This window comes from Ictidomys tridecemlineatus, chromosome 2 (genome assembly GCF_052094955.1).
Source record: "Ictidomys tridecemlineatus isolate mIctTri1 chromosome 2, mIctTri1.hap1, whole genome shotgun sequence".
NCBI classification, from domain to species: domain Eukaryota; kingdom Metazoa; phylum Chordata; class Mammalia; order Rodentia; family Sciuridae; genus Ictidomys; species Ictidomys tridecemlineatus.
Window position 1 is genome coordinate 14,879,675 of NC_135478.1, and position 21,556 is coordinate 14,901,230.

Genomic DNA, 21,556 nt, shown 5'->3' on the forward strand with positions numbered 1-21,556 from the left:
GCTCCTGGCTAAGGCGGTGAGGAGGGTGTGTGAGGCCCAGTTTCCGTGAGAAGCAGCCTTGGGCTTCACTAGGAAGCCGCCAGGGAGCCAGCGCTTGGCCAGGTGGGCCAGCAGCAGTTCTCTGCAGAAGCCCCCGGCCCTCCCTTGGCAGCCCCTCCAGGGATGACGCAGCAGGGGCTAGAAGGCCGTTGGCCCTGAGGGAGGGGCGGAGCCTGTGTGCACCTGGAAAGGCCGGGGAGGAGGTTGCTCAGGCCGCTGCACCCTGGCACCCTGGCCAGCACTGGGCCCCGAGCTTGTGCCGCTCTGCCTGGCCCGTGCATGCCAGCTGCACTGCACGCCTGTCCCCGGCGCCAGACACCCTGCCAGCTCTCGCACCCCCATCCCCAGTGCTCGGAGGGCTGGGGAGCTGGGGCCCCAGAGACCCCCGTCTCAGCCTTCAGAATGGTACCCAAGGGTGTCTCTGGAGTGGGTGTCCCCGAGATTAGATCTGGGGCAGAGCGGGGGAGATACCAGGTCACAGTTGATAACCACTGTTTGGGTTTCTCTGTTTCGATCCCCCCCACCCCCTCCTTGTTCCCAGACACCCTTCCAGTCCTCAGGCCTGGACACCAGCCGGACCACCCGACATCATGGGCTAGTGGACCGAGTGTATCGAGAACGTGGCCGGCTTGGCTCCCCGCACCGCCGGCCCCTGTCAGTGGACAAACATGGACGGCAGATATCCTTTTTCCCAGAGAACATGTAGGCAGGGATAGGGTCCCCCGGTCAGCAGCTACACGACCCTGAGTTGGCCTGCAGTTGCTGAAGGGGGGCCTGCTGCTGGCTCTGGAGATGGACTCAGCCACCCAGGGGGCTTCCTAGAGCAGTGCCACAAGCCAAGGAGCCTTTGTTCTGATCCCTTGGAGCTAGGGTGGCCCAGGGAGCGCCTCCCAAGGCAGGAGTTGAGGCAGGAGACACTGGCCCACAGAAGGTCCTAGCAAGGCAGTGGGGCCCGGAGGGCCATGAGTGGGAGCCCGTGTCTCAGGACTGTAGGCTGATGGGGCCCTGGTGGGCAGTGCATGGGGGTGCCCAGCCCAGGCAGCTAAGGGAAGGGTCTGAGGGTGGCTCCATTTCTATGTAAAATTTGCATCTGTTCCTCGGCCAAGCAGAGATCTGCCAGATTCCCCCCCACCCCAGCTCGGCCACCCCTTGGTGCTCCGCCAGCTGGGCCCCCAGCACCAGAATCCGAGCAGCCTCAGGTGGTTCCTGGGATCCCCAGCTCTGCAGAGCAGACGCCTGTTCTCTGCTGCTCATTTCCGCGGGCTGGGGAAGCGCAACCAGCTGAGTCCCAGACCGGACCCTCAGGCCCCGGGAGCGGCCCCATCAGCCCAGAATTAAGAGGCGAGACCAGGGTCAGCTGAACCAGACTCCCCGCGGTGCAGGCCCCGCTTGGACCGGGTGCAGGCCGCACGTGCACTTGCAAGAGGACAGCGTTGAGTGGTAGGTGGAGTGGGGCCGCACCCCCGGGGAGCCCCTATGGCCTGGGCTGCTCACAGCCAGGCAGGAAAGGCCGGCAGGAAGCGCCTGTGAGGCAGCAGCGGACACCCCGCCCCGCCGGCCCCAGCTGTGTGCAGGCCTGGCCACCACTCCTGCAGCTCCAGCAGCAGGGCCGCTGGGCTGCAGGGGTCTTCCTGCTCAGTGGCCAGGAGCACTTCGGTGCAGGCAGGCCCAAGCCCACAGTGTGTCCCCTTAACTCACACTCACGCCGACAGCTGTCCATACGGCTCTGTGTATCTGTCACCACCCGCGGACACCAGCTGGAGGAGGTCAGTGGGCAGAGCTGGTTCCCAGCCCCCACCCACTCGGTGGGAACAAAACTAAACTTTCACCATAGTACTGCATAGAAAAGCCGTGAGGGCGGAGTTACTCAAAATGAGGAAACGAAGACACGTCCCCAAGTTTCTAGAAATCACTGTCACTCTATAATGCCAGCGCTCTGCCTAGGGGATCTTCAACCCGTCCTCACTTTTGTCTGTTTCTTTATTTTCTTTATCTCAAATTGCCACTTGCTGTTTCATTTGATGCTTGATGAGCAGTTTTTCATGTTACCGAACAAATTATTGAAGATGCACTTGTTACAGGCTGAGTGCAGCGGCGCATACGTGTCATCCCAGTGGCTCCGGAGGCTGAGGCAGGAGGATCGAAGTTCAAAACCAGCCTCAGCAAAAGCGAGGCACTAAGCAACTCAGAGGGACCCTGTCTCTAAATAAAATCCAAAATAGGGCTCAAGGTGTGGTCCAGTGCCCCTGAGTTCGATCCCCGCTACCCTGCCCCCTTAAAAAAGTTTTCTAGGCTTGTGCTAGAAGACTAGGAAAATGCATAAAGGTGTATAGAAGAGAAAAAGTCACATCTTTAGAACTCTGCATAGCATTCATGGTGCATTAGGTGCTATAAGTCATCTACAGATGTGCTTGGAGTCTACACAGATGCCATTTCATAGAAGGGACTTGAGCATTCATGGATATTGGTGTCTGAGGAGGATCCTGGGACCAACCTTCCAAGGAACAGATATGGAAAGACAACTGGATACACATGCGCAGCACACGCACAACCATATGTGCACACGCGCACACATAATTTCATGACATGATACAGTCACGTAGTTAAGTATCCACTAAGCACACATTAGCTGATACACAACAGACAACTGTGTGGCTTAGGCTCTGTTTTCCCATTTTAGACATAGACATTGAGCACAGAGAAGCCAGAACACTGACTCAGGGACACACAGCTGGTTGGGGGCAGGGCTAGGATCCAGGGTTCAAGACTCCTTTAACCTGCACCGTTATATCCTTTTCTCCTTGGACCACGTTTCCTCTAGTCACTCTTAGAGGCTGGGATATCTCCACTGGGCGCACATTGGCCCTTAGTCTCCTCCTTGGTTTACAGCTCTGCAGCTGGACCCACGTTTTCCTGTCTAGGAGTTGTTCTGGGGACCCTCCCTCGAGGCACTTCTAGCTGGGAGCAGATTGGCTGACCTGGTCCTTTTTTTTTTTGGTACCAGGGATTGAACCCAGGGGTGCTTAACTGCAGAGCCACATCCCCAGTCCTTTTTTTCTTTTATTTAGAGACAGGGACTCACTGGCTAATACTCGTGAGGCTGGCTTTGAACTCGCAATCCTCCTGCCTCAGCCTCCTGAGCTGCTGGGATTACAGGCATGGGCCATCATGCCTGGCTCACCCTGGCCTTTCTTGTCAGTTTCCCCACGGGAGTTCCCAGGACGGAGTCTCCACCAGGTTCCTTCCAGGGTCCGACCGGTTGGAGCAGGACTGCCCCTCCCCAGTCGGTTTCCCACCAAGGGGGCACTCAGGGGTCTCTCTGAACCTCCCTTTCTATCCATCACAGCATGTTTGAGACTGAGCCTCTAGAGGACATACTCACCCACTTGTGTTTTGTCACCAGGAAGGGACCTAGTGACAGGCTGCACACTCAAACCCCCTAAGGCCAGGTCCCTGTGGGACCCTCAGGCTCCCTCGGGGAATTTCAACAGGAAGGGCCATCCTGTCCCTGAAGCCAGGACCCCCTACTGAAGGGGCAGGCAGGGGCAGTTGGGAACAGAGGGACAGCTTTACTGTTGACCTGGATTTCAGTGGGCTTTGTGGACAAAAACTGCCTGAGTCTAGTGGTCCTGTTCAAAATGATGTCCTTCTGCTCAGGTGCAGCAGTTTGAAAAATGACTACATCTGCCACCCTGTCCCATGGGGTGTGTCCTGGGCAGGGCACATAGTGCCAGGGCTGTAGTATGGCTGTGGTCATGACTCCTCTTTATTCTGGGGGGGTCTCACTGTCTCTCCCCTCTCCCCCAGGACCAATTCAGACTCCGCCCTTCACCAGAGCACAATGACACCCACCCAGTCAGAATCCTTTACGGGTGGATCTCAGGATGCACACCAGAAAAGAGGTATGAGAGGGGACTCGGCGTCTTTGCTGGGGTCAGGCAAGCCCAGCAGGTGGCCCTTGTGCTCTGGAGGTTGGCAGTCCATGGGTGGACAGGCTTTCAAAGAAGGACCCAGGCTATGCCAAGGACAAGGAGAGGGGCTCAGAGTGGAGCTGCTTGGATTGGGTTTTAAAGGATGCATGGGAGTTTTCTAGGCAGAGAAAACCCTGCAAATACTTGAGAGTCCAGGATTCATGGATTCAGGGTAGGGCCGTGAAGACTGGGTGCTGTTCAAATATTTCTTTCAAATGCAGGGGCAGTGAGCCTGTAAAAGGGGCATTTACCAGCTCAGGACTGTAGTCTAGGGCTGGACCTCTAGCTTCAGGCACTGCTTGATCTAGGATTTCACACTGGACTACTTTCCAGCTGTGAACTGTCCCCCACAGCTCCTGAGCTCATCCTGGCTATAGTGGGTGAGAAAGGGCCCATCTCTCCCCAGCTCTTACTAGGTGCCTCCTCTCCAGGCCGCTGTGCCCAGGTCCTCGGCTCTGTCCTGGAGCCAGGCATGGAGGCAGCATCCTGGGAACCTTCAAGGCGAGTAAATGTTTAGACTGGGGAGCTGCCAGGCGCAGTGGCACATGCCTGTAATCCATTAATTTGGAAAGCTCAGACAAGAAGATCCAAGTTCAAAGCCAGCCTCAGCAACTTAGCGAGGCCCTGAGCAACTTAGTAAGACCCTGTCTCAAAATAAAAAATAAAAAAGGGCTGGGGATGTGGCTCAGCAGCTAAGTGACCCTGGGCTCAACCCCAGAACCAAAACAGTGACCAGAGCTGGGTAGTGGCATCCAGAGAGGGGTCGTCGACTCTGAGGCCAGGCCCGGGAAGCCCACGTGCGTGTTATCTGGCCTGAGACCCCGAAGCCGTAGAGTGAGATGGAGTGAAGTGCCCAGGTGCCACTTGTTTCGTGATAGTGTTTCACCGGGTGGGTGTATAAATGTGCCAGGAGATCCTGCCGATAGGATTGTCACTGGAACCTGGGCCCTGGGAGTTCCGACAGGCAGGCAACAGGTGCAGGAGGTAGAAGGGCAGGTTCTGGGGTGCCAGCCTGGGTCACCTCCCCCCGGCCTGCAGGCACCACCTGGGGCCTTCTTTCTGAGGCCAGCAGCAAGACTGTCCTCAGATTGCTGCCTGTCCTGGTGGGTCCCCGCAAGCACAGGGCTTTTAGGGGATAGGCAGGCACAAGGATGTCACTGTCCCTGAGGATGCTCTGACCATGGGAGGAAGGCAAGACCGAGACCCTTGCTGCTCAGAATCCAGCTGGTCTTGGAGTCACAATCAGAGGCATCATTCATCCTTGCGCTCCCAAGAGGGGCCAGGGTTTTAGTTCCCCCGCTGCCTCGCCACACCTGCCAGCCCACGTGTCACAGAGTGTGTGACAGATCTGGCTGGTTCCTCATGGCGTGCTCAGAGGCGAATGAAAAAATAGCACTCTCTAGCAGGTACAGAGGCGGGCCAGCGGCCACTCTTGCCTCCACTGAAAGTCTAAGGAACGCCCAGGTGGGAGAAGACGTTTGCGGGGGGGGGGGGGGGGGGCGCCCACACAGACTACGCTGTCTGCTGCCCACGGAGGTGACACGGAGGCCGGGTCAGTGCCAGGAGGCGGACTTGACACGGCTGCGGGTTCCAGGGCTTTGGTTTTCATTTCTTTGTAAGATACAGAGTCTTGGGCTTATCTGATCTTTTAAAAAATGAGACCCAGAAATGACCATGAGGAAAGTTCCAGCTTCACCCGGCCCTGGCCGTCGGGGAGGTTGTCCTCTTTCTGAGTGTCCTCCTCCCCTGTCCCAGTCTTACTGTTAACAGTCCCAGGAATGGAGGAGACCACGACCGAAGCAGATAAAAACCTTCCCAAGCAAGCGTGGGACACCAAGAAGGTAAGAGCCCGGGGCTCCGGGGGCCTGTTCCTTGCTCCTTCGGGCCAGGCCGGGACGAGATAACGGAGTGACGCGTGGAGGGTCGCCCTCCCAGACCTGCCCCCGCACAGATTTGCCTGTGCCGGGGTTCCGGGGGCAGGACCGTCACACGGCAGAAGCCTCCCGTTAAAACCCGTGGCTGGTCAGGTTTCAGCAGAAAGTAGAGCGTCACAGACGGCCCATGCCAGCCTGGCCACAGCCACCTGGGTGTGGGGCAGGAGGACAGTGAGTGTGAGACTGGGCAACTGAAGGGAGACCCTGTCTCCAAAAGGAGAAAAACCGCTTTTCCCCTCCAAGAAAGAAATGGAGCAGCCGCCTCCTGTCCCTGTCCCAATCTTACTATTAACAGTCCCAGGAGGCTTTTCAGGGGTGTTGACATAAGAACTCCCCCCCTTGGGAATGCAGTTGCAGCGAGGGGGTGCGTTTAGAAGTGCTTATGCAGAGCTTCCGGAATAAGCAGAAACCACCCGAATGTTAGCGGGGGTTTGTTATGAGATGACCCTCAGTCACTCCGAGTTGGAGTTTTAAAGGAATTCTGAGGAAATAGAGACACTCGTGGTAATGCGGTTGCCTCGCAAGGTCAGGATAGGGGTGTTGGGGGGGGGGGCTCAGGGTGCAGCAGTCGCCCTCAGCACCACACAAATCAGGAAGAGAAAAAGCAAAACAATCTAACCCGAGTGAAACTGCACAACCACTAAATGTCTGGTAAAGCCGAAAAGTAGGTCCTGGTCCGTTGGCGCAGCTGGATGTCACCTTTCCATTACAGAGAGCAAAACAGGCTAGTGCCTTGGAGGGACCCTAGGGATGGCAGAGAATGAGGAGTGGCTCTTGAGTACTTCAGAAACCCGTTAATGTCTCCCGTAAAGTTCGTGGAAGGCTTTTCAAAGTATCCCTCAGAAAGCTGGCGCCCGCGGGTGGTGCAGACGCGGGTTCTGGAGGGACTGTCCACTCCAGTACGCGGAGCCCCTGGCCCCGTAGAAACCTGTCCCTGGGCATTTGCTGTGGAGGCCTGGCGCCTGCTGGCTCCCTGCCACCACTGTAGCCGAGGTGCGGCTGCCAGGCAGAGCCTCCCTCCACCAGCGGGTGCGCCTTCCCCCCCCCCCCGGTGGTTCCTGAAAGCTCGGCCAGCAGTGTCGTCCCAGGCCCTGGTGGCAGACTAGAAATTAGAAAACGTGACTCGCTTGGAGGCTCCTCTCAGGAAATGGGACTGTCCTTGTCACGCCCGTGAGGTCAGAAGCACAGTCCTGGGGGCCCTGCGCATAGCCACAGTCCCCAGGCCCCGCAGGATCCCGTCTCCCTGGCCTTCATGTCCTCCACTCACAGAGGAGCAAACCGAGTCCTGCTGCCCAAACGCTTCCCTGGCACCCCTCCCTGGGGCCAGCCCACAGGGGAGCCGGGGAGGGGCGCCCAGGGCTGTCCTGCCCAGCCAGGGAGGCCCCTGCAGCACAGCAGGCCTGGCACTGGGGTCGCAGTTTACTTTTCCATTGCTGAAAGTCCAGAGCCTCGGGCAGCAGAGCAGGGCTGTGGCCCTGAATTCAGAGGCCACTGTGGGCCGTGCCAAATGAAGTGCCCGAGCCAAGGTGGGATTTCTCCTCCCCGCGGTGGTCCGCGTGTTCTGGAAGTGTCCCTAGCCGAGCACTGGAACTGGCGCTGCCCCAGAGGCTTCCCCAGCCCTGGCCCATGGACTCATGAACGCCCACATGGCAGAGAAGTGCTTCGGGACCAGATGGGGGCCACACCTCTGAGTGTCGCAGGAGGGCAGGTCCTCCTGGAAGGAGAGGCCCCCTCGTGGGAGCCTCTGGACCGACTTGAGGCATCTGGCCCAGCCCACCTCAGTCTTCCTGACCTGGTGCCCTCCACTGCTTTGGTGGCTTCTCATGGAGTCGCCCCATGGCCACCAAGCAAGAGCACTCAGCCCCGGGCACCCGGGTCCCAGCAGCCCCTCTGCACACCTGTCAGCGTACTGCCATGGAAAACCCTGGGGACATGAGGAGCTGGCACACAGGTTCTGCCCAGATGCCTGCTCTGACAAGGCACCACGTCACCCTTTGTCTGTGGCCCCCACCAACCAAGCAGCCAGAGTGGAACTGTGCCCTCTCCCTGCCAAGGGCAGGAGCTGGGGTGGGGCCTGCGGGAAGAGCCTCCCCACATGACTCTTGACTCTGGGCTCGGCCCCTCTACCTGGTGGGGCCACTTGTGCCCTCTGTGGGACACTCAGAGGCCACTGTGGGCTGTGCCATACGAAGCGCCTGAGCCAAGGTGGGATTTCTCCTCCCCGCCGCGGTCCCTAGCCGATAAGCTTGGTGCTCGGGCACGGTGTACCTGAGGAGGCCCCGGGTGCTGGCTCAGCCTCTGCTGTCTTCTCTTTCAGACGGGGTCCAGGCCCAAGTCCTGTGAGGTCCCCGGAATCAAGTAAGTCCCCGCAGGCCCTGCCCACACACCCTCAGCCTGGGGACTGCATGGGCTCCCCCAGGCTCCCACCCGCCATGAGCCTGCACGTCCTGCTGAGGGACACCACGGTGGCCACCCAGCAAGTCCTGTCTTGGGCCGGTTCCAGCCCCTTGCTGCCCGAGTCAGAGCCTCCTCAGACATACCCTGTCCCTGGAGAGGACAGCCCTCCCTGGGCAACAGAAAGTGTTGTCCCACCCTCCCCTTCCCCTCCCTGGGGCAGGCTGCTTCCTGAAGTCGCTGGTGATGCCCCGATAGCCATCTTATGAGCATGGCAGCACCTGACTGAGGAGCGTCATTTTACACCTGCTCCTATTCTCCTGATGGCCCCCTCCTGCCCCTGCCGCAGTTTCTGGGGGCGACCCGGCCGGTCGGCTGGCCGCTGTCCCCAGACCTCACCTCTGCCCCTGTCTGGCCTTCCCCCAGCATCTTCCCATCCGCCGACCAGGAAAACACTACAGCCCTGATCCCCGCCACCCACAACACGGGGGGCTCCCTACCTGACCTGACCAACATCCACTTCCCCTCCCCCCTCCCGACCCCTCTGGACCCCGAGGAGCCCACCTTCCCCGCGCTGAGCAGCTCCAGCAGCACTGGCAACCTCGCCGCCAACCTGACGCACCTGGGCATCGGCGGCGCCGGCCAGGGTAAGGGCCCGCAGCATGGCCCCAAGCTCCAGGTGCCCGGGCTTTGCTCCTTGGTAGAGGACTGTCTCCTGAAGGTGGCATGTCCGTTCGGATGGTGGCTTATCAGTCGTGTCCACAGTGCCAGGCACCTGGAGGGTGGAGATGAGGGGTGACAGACCTGCCGCAGGGGCTCAGCATTGCCAGGCTGACCCACAGGGAAGGCCCCCCTCCTAGGCCCAGCCTGGGCAGAGAAGGTGGGGTGTGAGGGGTGCATGCTGCCTCAGGGGTCCAGTTGCAGCTTTGAGGGTACCAAGTGGCTTCAGAGAGGCTGGGGAGCCTAGGAGCAGAGCCCCAGCAGTAGGTCATGCTGTCCACCGTCCCTCCTTGCCCCATCCCCTCACTGGGGACAGAAAGGGCCTGACCTGCTCCTTCTCATCACGTCGGACGGCTTGCTTTGTGACACTTTATTCTGGCCCCTCCCTGTTCTTTACACCTGTTCCTCCCCTGGCCTGGTCAGGGCTCGTCCCACGGGCTCTTTGCCTGTCCCAGGAGCTCCCAGCTTTGCTCTGTCCCTGTTCTTTCTGGGGATTGTCCACTGGTGGCTCCCTGAGGACTGTGGAGTTATCCCCTTTATCTCCTGTGTTCTCTCTCTCTCTCTCTCTCTCTCTCTCTCTCTCTCTCTCTCTCTCTCTCTCTCTCTCACACACACGCACACGCACACCCTTCCTTTTTTAATCTAGACCCGGCAACTCTCCCATCAGGACCTGACCCAGCTTCACCCTTCCTCCTGCTCACTTGCCTCGGCCCTGCCCAGCCTCTTCTCTGACCTAGAACATGACCAGCCCATAACCTGCCTCTGTTGGCCTCACCTCCCTCCCCGTACAACCTCTGGAGCCCAGGTCACCCTCCACCCTCCTTCTCGTCTCCCTGCTTGCCCCACAGCTGGATGAACTCACTCAGGGCCTTTGCGCCCTGATCCTGTGCTGCTCCCGCCCTACCTGCCTCGTCCTACCTGTCCCCTGACTGTCCCCTGACCTCTCATGCTGTGCTGTGTTACTGTATTTGCTGTTAGCATTGCCACATGTTCTTCAGCTGTCCCTTGCGCTGGGCCTCAATCTCCCAGGTCCCTGCCATGACACCTATACCCTTTGTTTGCTGTTTGGGGTGTGCATTTGCATCAGGGGCAGGCATCTGACTTCCAGAGAAGAGATGCCCCAGGTGGTAGGACAGGCAGGAGGGCTTCTGGGGGGCACATAGTGGGTGTGGATGACACAGGCCCTGTTCCGACCCAGAGCCGTAGAACAAGCCAGCACTCTCCCCACCCGTGAGCCCATCCTGCCTCTTCTACAGGTTCAGCGGCAGCTCCACGCAGGCTTTTCCATGAGAGCATCACACGCTAAGATGCATACTTGGCAGAGTCCCCCTGGCTGCCCTGGGAGAAGGGGCTCTCAGGAGGGTGTTCAGGGTCTGGAGAGAGGGAATCTCGTTGGATGCTTTGCAGGTAGATGTCAGGGTGACACCAGCCTGGGAGCCAGGTCACCCGAGGTGGGGCAGCGAGCAGGAAGCCCCAGCTTGCTCCTGTTGCAGGTGCCAGCAGGGCAGGGGGCAGGCAAGATGATGCTGGGGGGGTGTGTGTGTGTGTGCGCGCGCTGCTGGGCATCAAACCAAGGTCTCTCCTGTGCTAGGCAGGCTTCCTGCTACTGAGCTCCCTCCGTTCCCCAGAGACCTGGCCAGACGGGTGGCGCCTGCCCGCACATGGCCTGTGCAAAGTAAAATCCAAAGGTCAGCTCTGGGGCTGCCAGTGCCCCCCCCAGTGCAGAAGCCACCAGCTTCCACACCCGTTCTCCCCACGCCAGAGCTCCCCCTCCACTGCCTGTGGGTCCTTGGCAGGCCCCCAGAGCCTGCACCTCCATCCCGCGCCCAGTCTAAATAAGCACAGGAAAGAGCCCACGTGGAGGTGCCAGGCGGCCAGGGTGTGGGCCCCGAGCACCGGCCCAGGAATGCCCGACACCAGTGCCGATGTTTGTGGAGCTGCCGCTCCAGCAGCTCCCGAGCAGGGACTCTGCTTTCTGGGTGCTTTTTAAATAAAGCTGAGCTGCTGGCCACCAGCGCACATGCGTGTTTACCCGCTCCTGGCCCCACCGCCAGCCCCACGGGGAAGAAGAGGCGCGGGGGGCAGCCCCGGCGTCTCACATTTGCAAAAGCTTTGTCCTGGCTGCTTGCCAGGTCTTGGGAGGGGGGCAGGCCCTGGGGGCCCTTCCTGGCACAGCTCCGAGGCCGGCCGTGCCTGCCAGCAGGGCTTGCGTGCCACAGGACGGGCTCCTGCCACCTGGCCCACCCGGCCCGCCCTCCTGGCAGCTCTCCCTGCCCGCCCGCCCCAGAGTTCCCCTCCAGCTGGCCGTGTTCCCGCTCCAGAGGTGAGCCAGGTTGCTGAAAGGCATACAATAGCAAGATGCTGTGTCTGCCCTACTGGCCCCTCTGGGGTGGCGGCCACCCTGTGTGAGGCTGGGCACTCTCCTGACAGCCCACAGGGAGTTAAAGACTCTTGTATTCAGGACAGATGTTGGAGGTGGGCAGCCGAAGGGCAAACCATCTGGTGGTGTATTTTGTGTGGTACGTGATTGTGTGTGTGTGCGTGTGTGTGACTTCAAATCCACATTTAAAATATCAGGCAGTTGGTGTGGAAGTGTTGGTTTCCAGCTTCTCTTGGAGAGAGCAGGCAGGTGACAGCAGGTCAGTGTTCTGTGCTGATGATGAGCCACGGGCCCCACGTCCACCTCCTGCAAGCGCTTAGCACAGGCTGCGCCCCTTACTGAGCCCTGACATCTGCTCCTGACCTGAGCACCAAATGTTCCTTGGCCCCACCAAACATACAAGATAATTGGTGCCCAGACCCAACGGGGCGGCCTGCGGTCCTGACTCCTAGTTTGCTCTGAACAGGTGCCTCCCAGACTTCTGCTTGGGCTTTCATTGATGTCCCCTTGACTTCATTGGTCCTGATGCCCAGGGTCTGTGCAGACGCCAGCCCTGCCCCCTCCCATGTGAGCTGAGCAGAGCCAGCAGGGCGTCCAGGGGAAGTCCAGGCATGACCCAGCTTGCCCCAGCGAGCAGCTGCCCCGGGCATGGGGAAGACTGCCTGTCGTCTCCTGGCATGTGCTGGGTGTGTTCCCACAGACCCGTAAACCCGCCGCCCCATCTGCCAGAACACAGTTGCCTTGGTGCCCTGGGCGGATGGGTCCCGGATCTTCCTGGGTGAGTCAGGCAGTTTCAGCCGGCCTTGGCTGCAGGCCAGACTCTCCCAAGCCTGCTTGTGACCTCACTGGGGCTTCACGGTGACCCTGAGTGCAGCTGTTATCATCCTCATCTCACTGACAGGGAACCTGAGTGTCAGGGTGGGTGTGGGTCAGGCTGGGCCCCAGGGTTCCTCTCATGAGGCCTGCTGTGTGCTTGGCATGTGCCCAGGAGAGCCCAGCAGCCCAAACCGCTGCCACCTTGTCCTCGATCTTACCTGCTCTTTCACCACAGTGGTATCCAGGGATCACATTGCTCAGGGTGAGGGCCTCAGAGGCTGGGGTAAAGGAAGGGGCAAGGTGCGGGCTCCTGACAGGAGCCCCTGCAGGGACGGGGAGAACGTGAAGGAATCAGGTCTGAGTTGGGCAGCCTGGTGGGGGGCACTCTGGTGCAGGAGGATGGCGTGGATTGGGGCACTGTGGAGCCATGAGGAGCTCCTCAGGGAGCGGACATGCTCATTGGAGGAGGAGCGCCGAGCCTGTGGAGGAAACCACGGCACAGACTTGCCTAAAGCTAGCTCCGACCTGAGCCCACTTCAGCACAAAAAGGGGGTTTATTGTCTGAAGCCAGGAAATACCACTCTGGCTGGAGAGAGCTCAGTCCTTGCCTGTCCCCTTCAGCCCTCCAGCTGGTGGATCTTTTCCTTGTGTGGAATGTGCCCCCCAACAGACAGCCCTTCCTGGAGTTTCCATCCAAAATCCCGAGGCAGGCTCTCATTGGATCAACCTGGTCACATGCCTGTCTGGGGACCAGTCGTGCTCCAGGGGTGGGGAAGTGCTGATTGGGCCTGCCAGAGGAGTGGTGGAGTGAACTAGGAAGGCAAGAGGAAGATGGCCGCACTGGGCGGAGGGACTCCTCAGCTTTGGCCATTGGCAAGTGCCCACTGGCTTCTGAGCACCTGGCTGTCCCTGTGCAGCGTGACCGTGGGGGTGTGAGTGGCTTTCGCCTCCCTCACACCGTCCTCCCGCCTCCCTTCTTCCTTTCCAGGGATGAGCACGCCTGGCTCCTCTCCGCAGCACCGACCTGCTGGTGTCAGCCCGCTGTCCCTGAGCACAGAAGCAAGGAGGCAGCAGGCCCAGCAGGTGTCGCCCACCTTGTCCCCACTGTCACCCATCACTCAGGTGCGAGGGTGAGGTGGGTGGGGAAGGTGAGGGCTCAACTCTGCCCCTCCAAGAGGCCCCTGCCCCTTCAGGGGATGATGGAATCCAAGAAGATTCCCTGTGGACTTCAACCACAGGGAAAATGTACGAATCAGCGGTCCCCTGTGCCTGACCCGGGCAGAGGCCATGAAGGGGGCTCCTGCAGGTCCCATGAGCATCCTCCACTAAGCTGCTTCCCTTCTTCCTGGTCTAGTTGACTTTTCCGTAGTGGAATAGTCAGCAAGCTTGGATTCACTGTTTCAGTTTGCCACAGGGCTCCATCTACTCTCCTGCTTCTCATAGTTGGTGTCCCTCTGTCCAAATCGGGTTTTCAACTTACTGTTGTAAATTTTCATGATACTCTTATGGTCCTTTTTCTTCCTGTAAAGTCAGTAGGGACTTTCCATTTTCATTTCTGATTTTAGTATTTTCAGTCACTTTTCTTTGACATGATAAATCCTGCCTTGTAGAGTGAGGGAGGAATTATTTCCTTTTTTTTTTTTTTTTTTTTGGTGGGGGGGGGAGTTTAAGAAGCATTTCAATTCCTGCTCAGAATCTTTGGTAAAATTCAGTGCATTTTGCCACTGAAACCACTTGGCTCTTGGTCTGTCTTTACTGGGAGTTTTTAATGACTGGTTCAATCTCCTTACGTCTCCTGTTTCTGCCGATGTGTTTTTGGTAATTTGTGGATTCCTAGGAGTTTGTCTGTTTCAACATCTTTTGCTTTGCTTTGTTTCTGTTTTGCTCGTCCCAGGGACGGACCCCAGGCCCCGAGCACTCTGGGCTACCCCTCTTCCACTGAGCTACCACCTGTCCCTATTTTTTAAATTTTTTTGATTTTAACACAATGGCACCATCCACCTACAACAGAATGCACCATAATCCCCCCTCCTGCTGCCAGGCCTGGGCCGGGTGACCACCGCGTGCCTCCGTCAGCTTATCAGTGTGTCTTTCTGGGTCAGAATCCACACAGCCCTGGCCAGCTCCTGCAGCTGTGTGTCTTTGTGGATTGTCTGGATCCTGGGCCTCCTGTCCCTTTCCTTTTTGAAACACTTTAAAAAAAAATTTTGAGGGGGGGGTACCAGGAATTGAACTCGAGGCACTTGACTACTGAGCCCCATCCCCAGCAGTATTTTGTGTTTTATTTAGAGACAGGGTCTCACTGAGTGGCTTAGTGCCTCACTTTTGCTAAGGCTGGCTTTCAACTCGTGATCTTCCTGCTTCAGTCTTCCAAACCGCTAGAGTTACAGGTGTGCCACTGCACCCAGCTGCCTTTTTAATTTTTAAATTTTAAAGTTCCTTTATGTATTTATTCATTTATTTTTACATGGTGCTGAGGATCAAACCCAGTGCCTCTACCACTGAGCGCTCTACCACTGAGCCCCAGCCCCAGCCCCTTTCTTGAACCCCACTGCTTATTGGGGGCCGGGCATGTGCCCATGTGCTATAGCTCTTGGGCAGCCATCCTCTCTCAGGGGATGATGGGATGGGGACCTGGCCCTCCTCACCCTGGGCCTTCCCCCAGGGGCCCCAGGGCTGTGAGTTTCTACACAGAATTTCCAAATACCACCACTACCCTCTGCTTCTTTTCCTCTTGCCAATTCTTTTTTTCAGTTGTAGTTGACACAATGCCTTTATTTTATTTATTTAGTTTTATGTGGGGCTGAGGGTCGAACCCAGGGCCTCGCACGGGCTAGGCGAGTGCTCTACCACTGAGCCACAGACCCAGCGCCTTGCCCGTTCTGACAAGGACCTGAGCCAGCCTTGGCCCCGTGACTGTACCAGTGTCTCCATACCCCCCACCTTCCCTGTCTCCCCGGCGTGGACAAGGCTTCACGGCAGGAAGGGCCCTGGGTGGGCTCTGCCCTCCCGAGGCTCTGACTCTCTCATTGTTGGGAGCACCCAGTCCAGGGGCGGAGCCCACGGGGTTTGTCCATCCGTCATTAACAAGTTTGTGGGGCCTCGGGGACCAGGTCCCTGTGGCTCCACCTGATGACCTCTCCTCCCCAGGCCGTGGCCATGGACGCCCTGTCTCTGGAGCAGCAGCTGCCCTACGCCTTCTTCACCCAGGCTGGCTCCCAACAGCCGCCCCCGCCGCAGCCCCAGCCCCCGCCACCTCCACCGCCGGCGTCCCAACAGCAGCCGCCCCCGCCGCCGCCTCAGGTGCCCGTTGGCCTACCCCCGGGAGGCCCTCTGATGCCAAGCGCCAGCCTGACGCGGGGGCCACAGCTGCCCCCGCTCGCGGTCACGGTACCGTCCTCTCTCCCCCAGTCCCCCCCAGAGAACCCGGGCCAGCCATCGATGGGGATTGACATCGCCTCGGTAAGCCCGGGACGGGCCTGCAGGGCCTGCGGGGGGGCTCGTGGAGGAGGAGTCTGGGGGCTGCAGGAGACCCCATTGGGCCGGGCAGGACGGGGCCCCCGACGGTGTGTGTGTGAGGGTCAGGATAGAAGCAGACCCTGCCCTGGGCCAGGCCAAGCCCTCCAAGAGGGCTGCTGCTGGGACTCCTGAAGCCGAGGTTGTCACCCCAAGTCCTGGTGGGGAAACTGAGGCCTGAGCAGGGTCATTGGCCCCAGACTCCTCCAGGGGCCCCCCTCGGGTTTGACACTGAGCACTCCTGCTTGCCCTCGCTCCTGCGGGAAGCCGGCCTCCTGGGAGGTGCCAGGGCGCTTCCCGTGGCCTGGGGAACAGCATTCTGGAAGCCCGCTCAGGCTGAGGCCAGGGCCTCCTGAGGTGGTTCAGGCAGCACAGCCCCTGGGGCAGGGAGCCACAGCCCAGAGCAAGGCACGTCCTGCCCGGGGCCGGATGGAGGCTAACGAGTGCTGGGACTGGCTGGGTTAACCTCTGGACCCCCACACCTTCCTGATAATGGGGGTCGCGGCTCCACTGAGGACCGTGTTTGGCACACATTTGACCCTTCCGCTCAAGCCTTGGCTCCGGCTGCAGGCTGAAGGCCTTAGAACCTCGTGCTCTGTAAAGAGTAGACACACCTGCCCTGCGTGAAGCGGGCGGCCCTGTGTGGGGACCCCCATGGCCCAGGCTCTTCCTCTGGTGAAATCACAGCAGGCGCCATGCCCTTGCTCGGGAGCTGGGCCGTCACTGGAAGCGCTGCGTCCCCATCAGGTGCAGAGACAGCCCCTCCAGGGCTCTTGGGTCAGGACTTACTTGGACCACCCAGCACCCCCAGGATCTGCTGGTTTCCACTGGGCACAGACCCGGGTGACCTCTGAGTCTCTGTGCAGACTCAGTGGGGATCATTTCTTCGTGGTTGTTTTCTCCTTGCTGGCTCCTCTGTCACCCATACCCTGTCCCACCTGGATTCCACCCCCTACCCCAGACTGCTTAAAACGGGCCACTGAGAAAATGGAGGTGAAGCAGTATTGGGGCCCTGGGTCAATTGAACTGGACCTCATTGAATCACAGGCTCAGAGAAGTTTGGCAGTTTGCCTGGAGGCACACAGCATGGCCAGGTTGGATCAGGACCAGAGTGGGGTCTAAATCTAGGTCCTAGCCTGGCCTGCGCTGCCATCACTGGGTCTGGCTCAAGGAAGTGGTCAGATCCCTCAGAGGTCTCTCAGATGGCATAACCCAGGCGGGCTTGTCCCTGGGGAGGCCTGCAGTGGTGAGCACACAGTGCTGAGACCTGTGGCACGTCCAGGGACAGCCCTCCTGTCAGCCCCAGTGAACAGGGAGGGCCAGGCTTGCCCCTGCTGAAGACTGTTGGGAGCAGAGGTCATGCTCTGCCTGCCCTCTGGGCTTCTCCCGCCCTGAGTGTGAGGGGCGCATGCTCAGAGGGGCATGTGCCCATGGGGTGTGGGCACTGGTGGTCCTGCGTGTATATAGAGGCGTGTACTTGTGTGTCTGGCTACGAGTACATGGGTGCGGGTGTGTGGGGGCTTGTGTGAGTGCAGACTTGTATCTGAGTGCACAAATGGGTGTGTGCACACGCCTGGATATGCGTATGTACACACATTTGTGTAGATGTGCATGTGGGTGTGCACACGTGGCTGTTGCATGTGGGTGTGGGTGTGTGCACATGGCGCTCTCAGCTCTGAGGTGCCCGAGTCCAGGTTGACTCTCCAGTCCCCTCCTGTGGCCCTGGGAAGGCGGGGAGGAAGACCGTGCTTGGCTCTTGCAGCCCGCTCTTCACTGGAGTCCTCAGGCTCAGACGCAGCTCCGGGTGCCCGGGGTGCCCTGGCTCCCTGTGTGGGCACCCACCGTCAAGGCATGCGTGGTGGGAGCCTGCTGGGAGCTCATGGGACCAGCCGCTCCCAGGAAGCCAAGATGGGCCCCCGTGCTCGGGGAGCTAGGCCGCGGTCTGACCTGTCTGTCGTCGCAGGCGCCGGCTCTGCAGCAGTACCGCACTAGCGCGGGCTCCCCGGCCAACCAGTCTCCCACCTCGCCTGTCTCCAATCAAGGCTTCTCCCCCGGGAGCTCCCCGCAAGTAAGGGACGCCGCCTCCCCTCGCCTGGCCCCCCACTGCAGCCCGCTTCGTGTCCCTGTGTGCCATCGTCTGCTTCACTGCTCACCCATCCCATCTTGTCCCTTCCATGGACCCGGGCTGTGCACACACCGGGCTGCACCAGGCGGGCCCTGGGGACAGACCACCACCTGGGCCATGGTGGAGGAGGACATGCAGCCTCTGCCACCACTTGGTGCCTTCATGGTCTCTGCCAAGCCTGCTAGGGATAATGGGGTTCCTCATCCAAGCCTGTCACATGAGCAGTGGCTGTGGTGGTCACCCCACCAAGGGACTCGGTGACGACTCTCTCAGTGTCCTGAGGCCCTCAGGACTCGTGGCAGTGTGTGGCCGAGAGCAGGAGCCCAGGCTTGGCCACCCTGCAGCCTCGAGCTTCAAGGCTCCTGAAGGGGCAGTGGACTCCCTTTCAGGGCACTGTTCACTTGACCTTCGGTGGCGGCAGCCCCGACTTCTCAGCTTGTCTCTCCCCTCCACCCTGCAGGAAGGCATGTCCCTTGGCTGCTAGGCCCCAAGCCCAGGTCAGTCTACTGAGCCCCTCTTGCCCCATCCGTGGATGAACAGACTGAGGCCGAGTCCAAGCTCTAGGTGACAGGGCAAGATGTGACTTCATCAGACGCGGGTTTTCCTGCCGGTGGGTGCAGGTCTAGGTGTCTTAGGACCCCTTGGTCCTGCTCAGCCTCTCCGCCCGCCCAGGGTCCCTGCGCCGGTGGCTGTTCGTGTGGCTCTGGTGTGAGGTGTGGTCTTGGCCTCAGCGGGTCCCATGTTTCGTTCAGAACTTCCATCAGGGGACCCCACTTCCTGGGCAGAGACCACCTCGTCCCCAAATGTCCTAGAAGCCACTGCAGGGCCCAAGGTCGTGAAGACGTTCCCTTGACCCTGGCAGAGGGATGATAGGCTCCGCTCCCTGGCGAGGCGGGGAGACTGCTTCCTTCTGGGGGGACCCTGCAGGAATGAAGACAGACTCCCTTGTCCCCGGGCACGTGCTGAGGGGTGGCCTCTCTGCTGTCTCCAGCATTCGGACCACATGAGTGGGTCACCCTCCCCCTCAGCCAGGGCCCTGCTGGGACTCCTGCCCGCAGCCCCGGCTGCACAGCAGTGGCGGGGTGTGGTGACCTCGAGTGACACCTGGTCAGCCTGGTGACCGCACAGCCCGTTCCACCCATGCTGCGCTGAACTCTGGTAACACATCTGGTCTCGTCACACGCGCTGCTGTGGGGAGGGCCTAGGGATGTCATTCAGGTGGGGCCCCCATGTGTGGGCAGGGCAGGAGGGCTTCTTCCTGGCGGGAGTCGGCTGAGGGTCACTTCATTCTTTGCCACCAACCAAAGCGCTGTGGTCTGGCTGGGTGAGAGCGTGCCGCTGGCTCAGCCGCCGGCTCAGCCGCCTGCCCGTCTGCTGTGGACTGGTGTGGGCAGTGGGGACTCCCTCAGAAGCAGAAGGTGCTGGGAAGAGCCCACACCTGGTTTTCTGGCTGCAGCTGGGTCTCCACAGATGCGCTCATCAGACCCCTGGGCCTGGGCCACCCCAGCCTGCCCCACCCTGCCCGGCCCACACCTGCCACCTCTGTCCTCAGTTGGCCATTGCGTCTGTCCCAGTCAGGCCCGGCCCCAGGCCTCTCCCAAGCTGACGTCCTGGCCACCCTCAGGGCAGCCTCACAAGAGACACCTTGGCCATCAGCGCCCCTGTGTGTCAGGGCCAGGGCCACAGGGACAGGATCGGGCATCATCTCAGAAGCCCAGTCTCTCCCAGCACCTGCCCCAGCCTCGCCAGCTGGTGAAGCCTGCACTCTCCGCTTCCTTCTCACTGGGCGGCACCAGCCACGGCCCTGCAGCCCCTTGGCAAAGCCTGAAGCGGGTGGTTGTGTCTGGGCCGCGCTGCGGAAGGCGCCCGGCCGTGGGTGCGCCAGGGGCCTCTACCTCCGGCTCGCCCCAGCTCGAAGCTGTGGACTCTGGGCTTCGGGGATTTGCCACTTTGCTCTCTTCCTCAGTCCCCCTCTTTAACTCCTCGCTGGCCTTCGGTGGCTCATCCGTCACTGTGACTCCAGTCAGAGTGGGCATCTGCCCCTTCTGCTCTTGGTCCACTGACCCCAAGGGGCTAAGGGTTTGCTGTCAACCCAGATTGAAGCGTTGAGTTGTCCTGGCACCTGGGGTCTTCCCAAGACCACTCCGACGGGGAGCCCAAGGGCCAGGGGTCAGGGCGTTTGGTCTGTGGAGATGGTCTCTGAGACGTGGTGTGCTGGGCACCCTGTCCTGCACGGGGAGAAGCAGGCTGGAGTTCCCAGCCTTGCGGTGCTGCTGGGCCTCTGGTGGCTGCAAGGTCACTCCAGAGCTCTTTTCTAGGCCTTAGTCATCAGGGGCTTGGGATGTGACTTGGCCACTTGCACAGCCCAGCTAGGCTCTGTCCCCTGTCTCTTAGTTGTGGGCTCCAAGCGCACCTTTACAGCATTCCCACCACCCATGAGTCCCCTAGTACCCTCCTCCTCTCCCAGGGACAGCCCCTGCCCCTTCCTCTGAGCACTTCTGGCTGAGACGGGATGCAGCAGGTGGCCTCCCCGTGCGGGCCTCAGGCCTCTCTCTGCTCCTGTCTGTGCTCGCTTGGCCAGTGGCCAGCTCTGTGCATCGTCCTGTCCAAGTACATGTGCCCTGTCTCCTGTCTTCCCGGGGGCCCATGGTTCCCCAGTGCACGTTCTGTCGTGAATGTAACGTCCAGGCACCTTCTGTCTTGGCCCCTCTCCCAGGTCACCTCTGAGGCTTCCAGGCCTCTCATCTGGCAGCCCCACCTTCTCCATGACGGAAGTGGGGTCGCCACACCCAGCTCAAGGGGAGTTGGGGGTGGTGTCTTGGAGGGTATCAGGGTGCAGACACCCCAGGTGGAAGGAAGCAGTCATCCAGGACTGGGGCGCACCCACGGACCCCAAGATAAAAGCCATCAGCCTTCTGCGTCCCAGGGAACTCCGGGGACCTTTCTCCCTGTCCAGCCAGGGCCTGGGAGTGCCAGTCCTGATGGGCCCTGGTCCACCCCTGCCCAGTCTTGGGGGCCATGACCACAGCAGGCCTCTCTTCTGTCTGCAGCACTCGTCCGCCTTGGGCAGCGTGTTTGGGGACTCATACTATGAGCAGCAGATGGCAGCCAGGCAGGCCAATGCTCTGTCCCGCCAGGTGAGGGGGCGCCCAGGCCGCCGGCCGGTGCCCACAGCACATGCTCGCCAGGACCCAGACCTTGAGGGCAGGGCCGCACGCACTCAGGGGCCCCTGCCCACCCCTTGGCTTCGCTCCTCAGTCCCTGTCCTGTCTTTGAGCTGTGGAGGCCAAGGCCCCAGCAGAGGTGGCTTGGCCTGGCCTCTGTCTGGCTGGCAGAATGGAGTCCGAAGGTAGAGGGGGAGGAAGGGCAGGCCTCGACCAGGCGAGGACAGGGCAGCGACTGTCAGAGCAGTGCCTTGGCGTGGGCCGTGCACGTGGGTTGCTGGGAGGCTGTGCTGGCTTTGCGTGGAGGCCGGGGCAGGGACGCCGGGGCAGAGGAGGTATGGCCGTGGCCTGGAGCACTCACTTGCTCATCCGTCCATCCATCCATCCATCCATCCATCCATCCAGTCTTGAGTGCTGGGGAGGCCCTGGGGCCTGGGGGCTCACGCTCAGCCGCTTTGGATGCCAGGCCCCCTGCAGGGGCATCCTGGGGCTGCAGG

At 60.3% G+C, this 21,556-nt stretch overlaps 1 protein-coding gene across 19 annotated transcripts in view; it reads left to right on the forward strand.

The window, feature by feature from the left end:
• Crtc1 (CREB regulated transcription coactivator 1) overlaps positions 1-21,556 on the forward strand; it is a 73,336-nt gene that overhangs the window by 45,776 nt on the left and 6,004 nt on the right. For 5 of the 19 annotated variants that reach the window (XM_040290251.2, XM_005332980.4, XM_005332981.4 and 2 more), the window contains 10 exons: positions 581-718; positions 1,744-1,805; positions 3,847-3,941; positions 5,766-5,851; positions 8,262-8,302; positions 8,765-8,985; positions 13,243-13,376; positions 15,405-15,716; positions 17,734-17,838; positions 20,946-21,032. In XM_040290251.2, the coding sequence (XP_040146185.2) occupies positions 581-718; positions 1,744-1,805; positions 3,847-3,941; positions 5,766-5,851; positions 8,262-8,302; positions 8,765-8,985; positions 13,243-13,376; positions 15,405-15,716; positions 17,734-17,838; positions 20,946-21,032 (1,281 nt within the window). The other 14 variants (XM_040290252.2, XM_078037880.1, XM_021731498.3 and 11 more) reach the window with 12 other exon arrangements.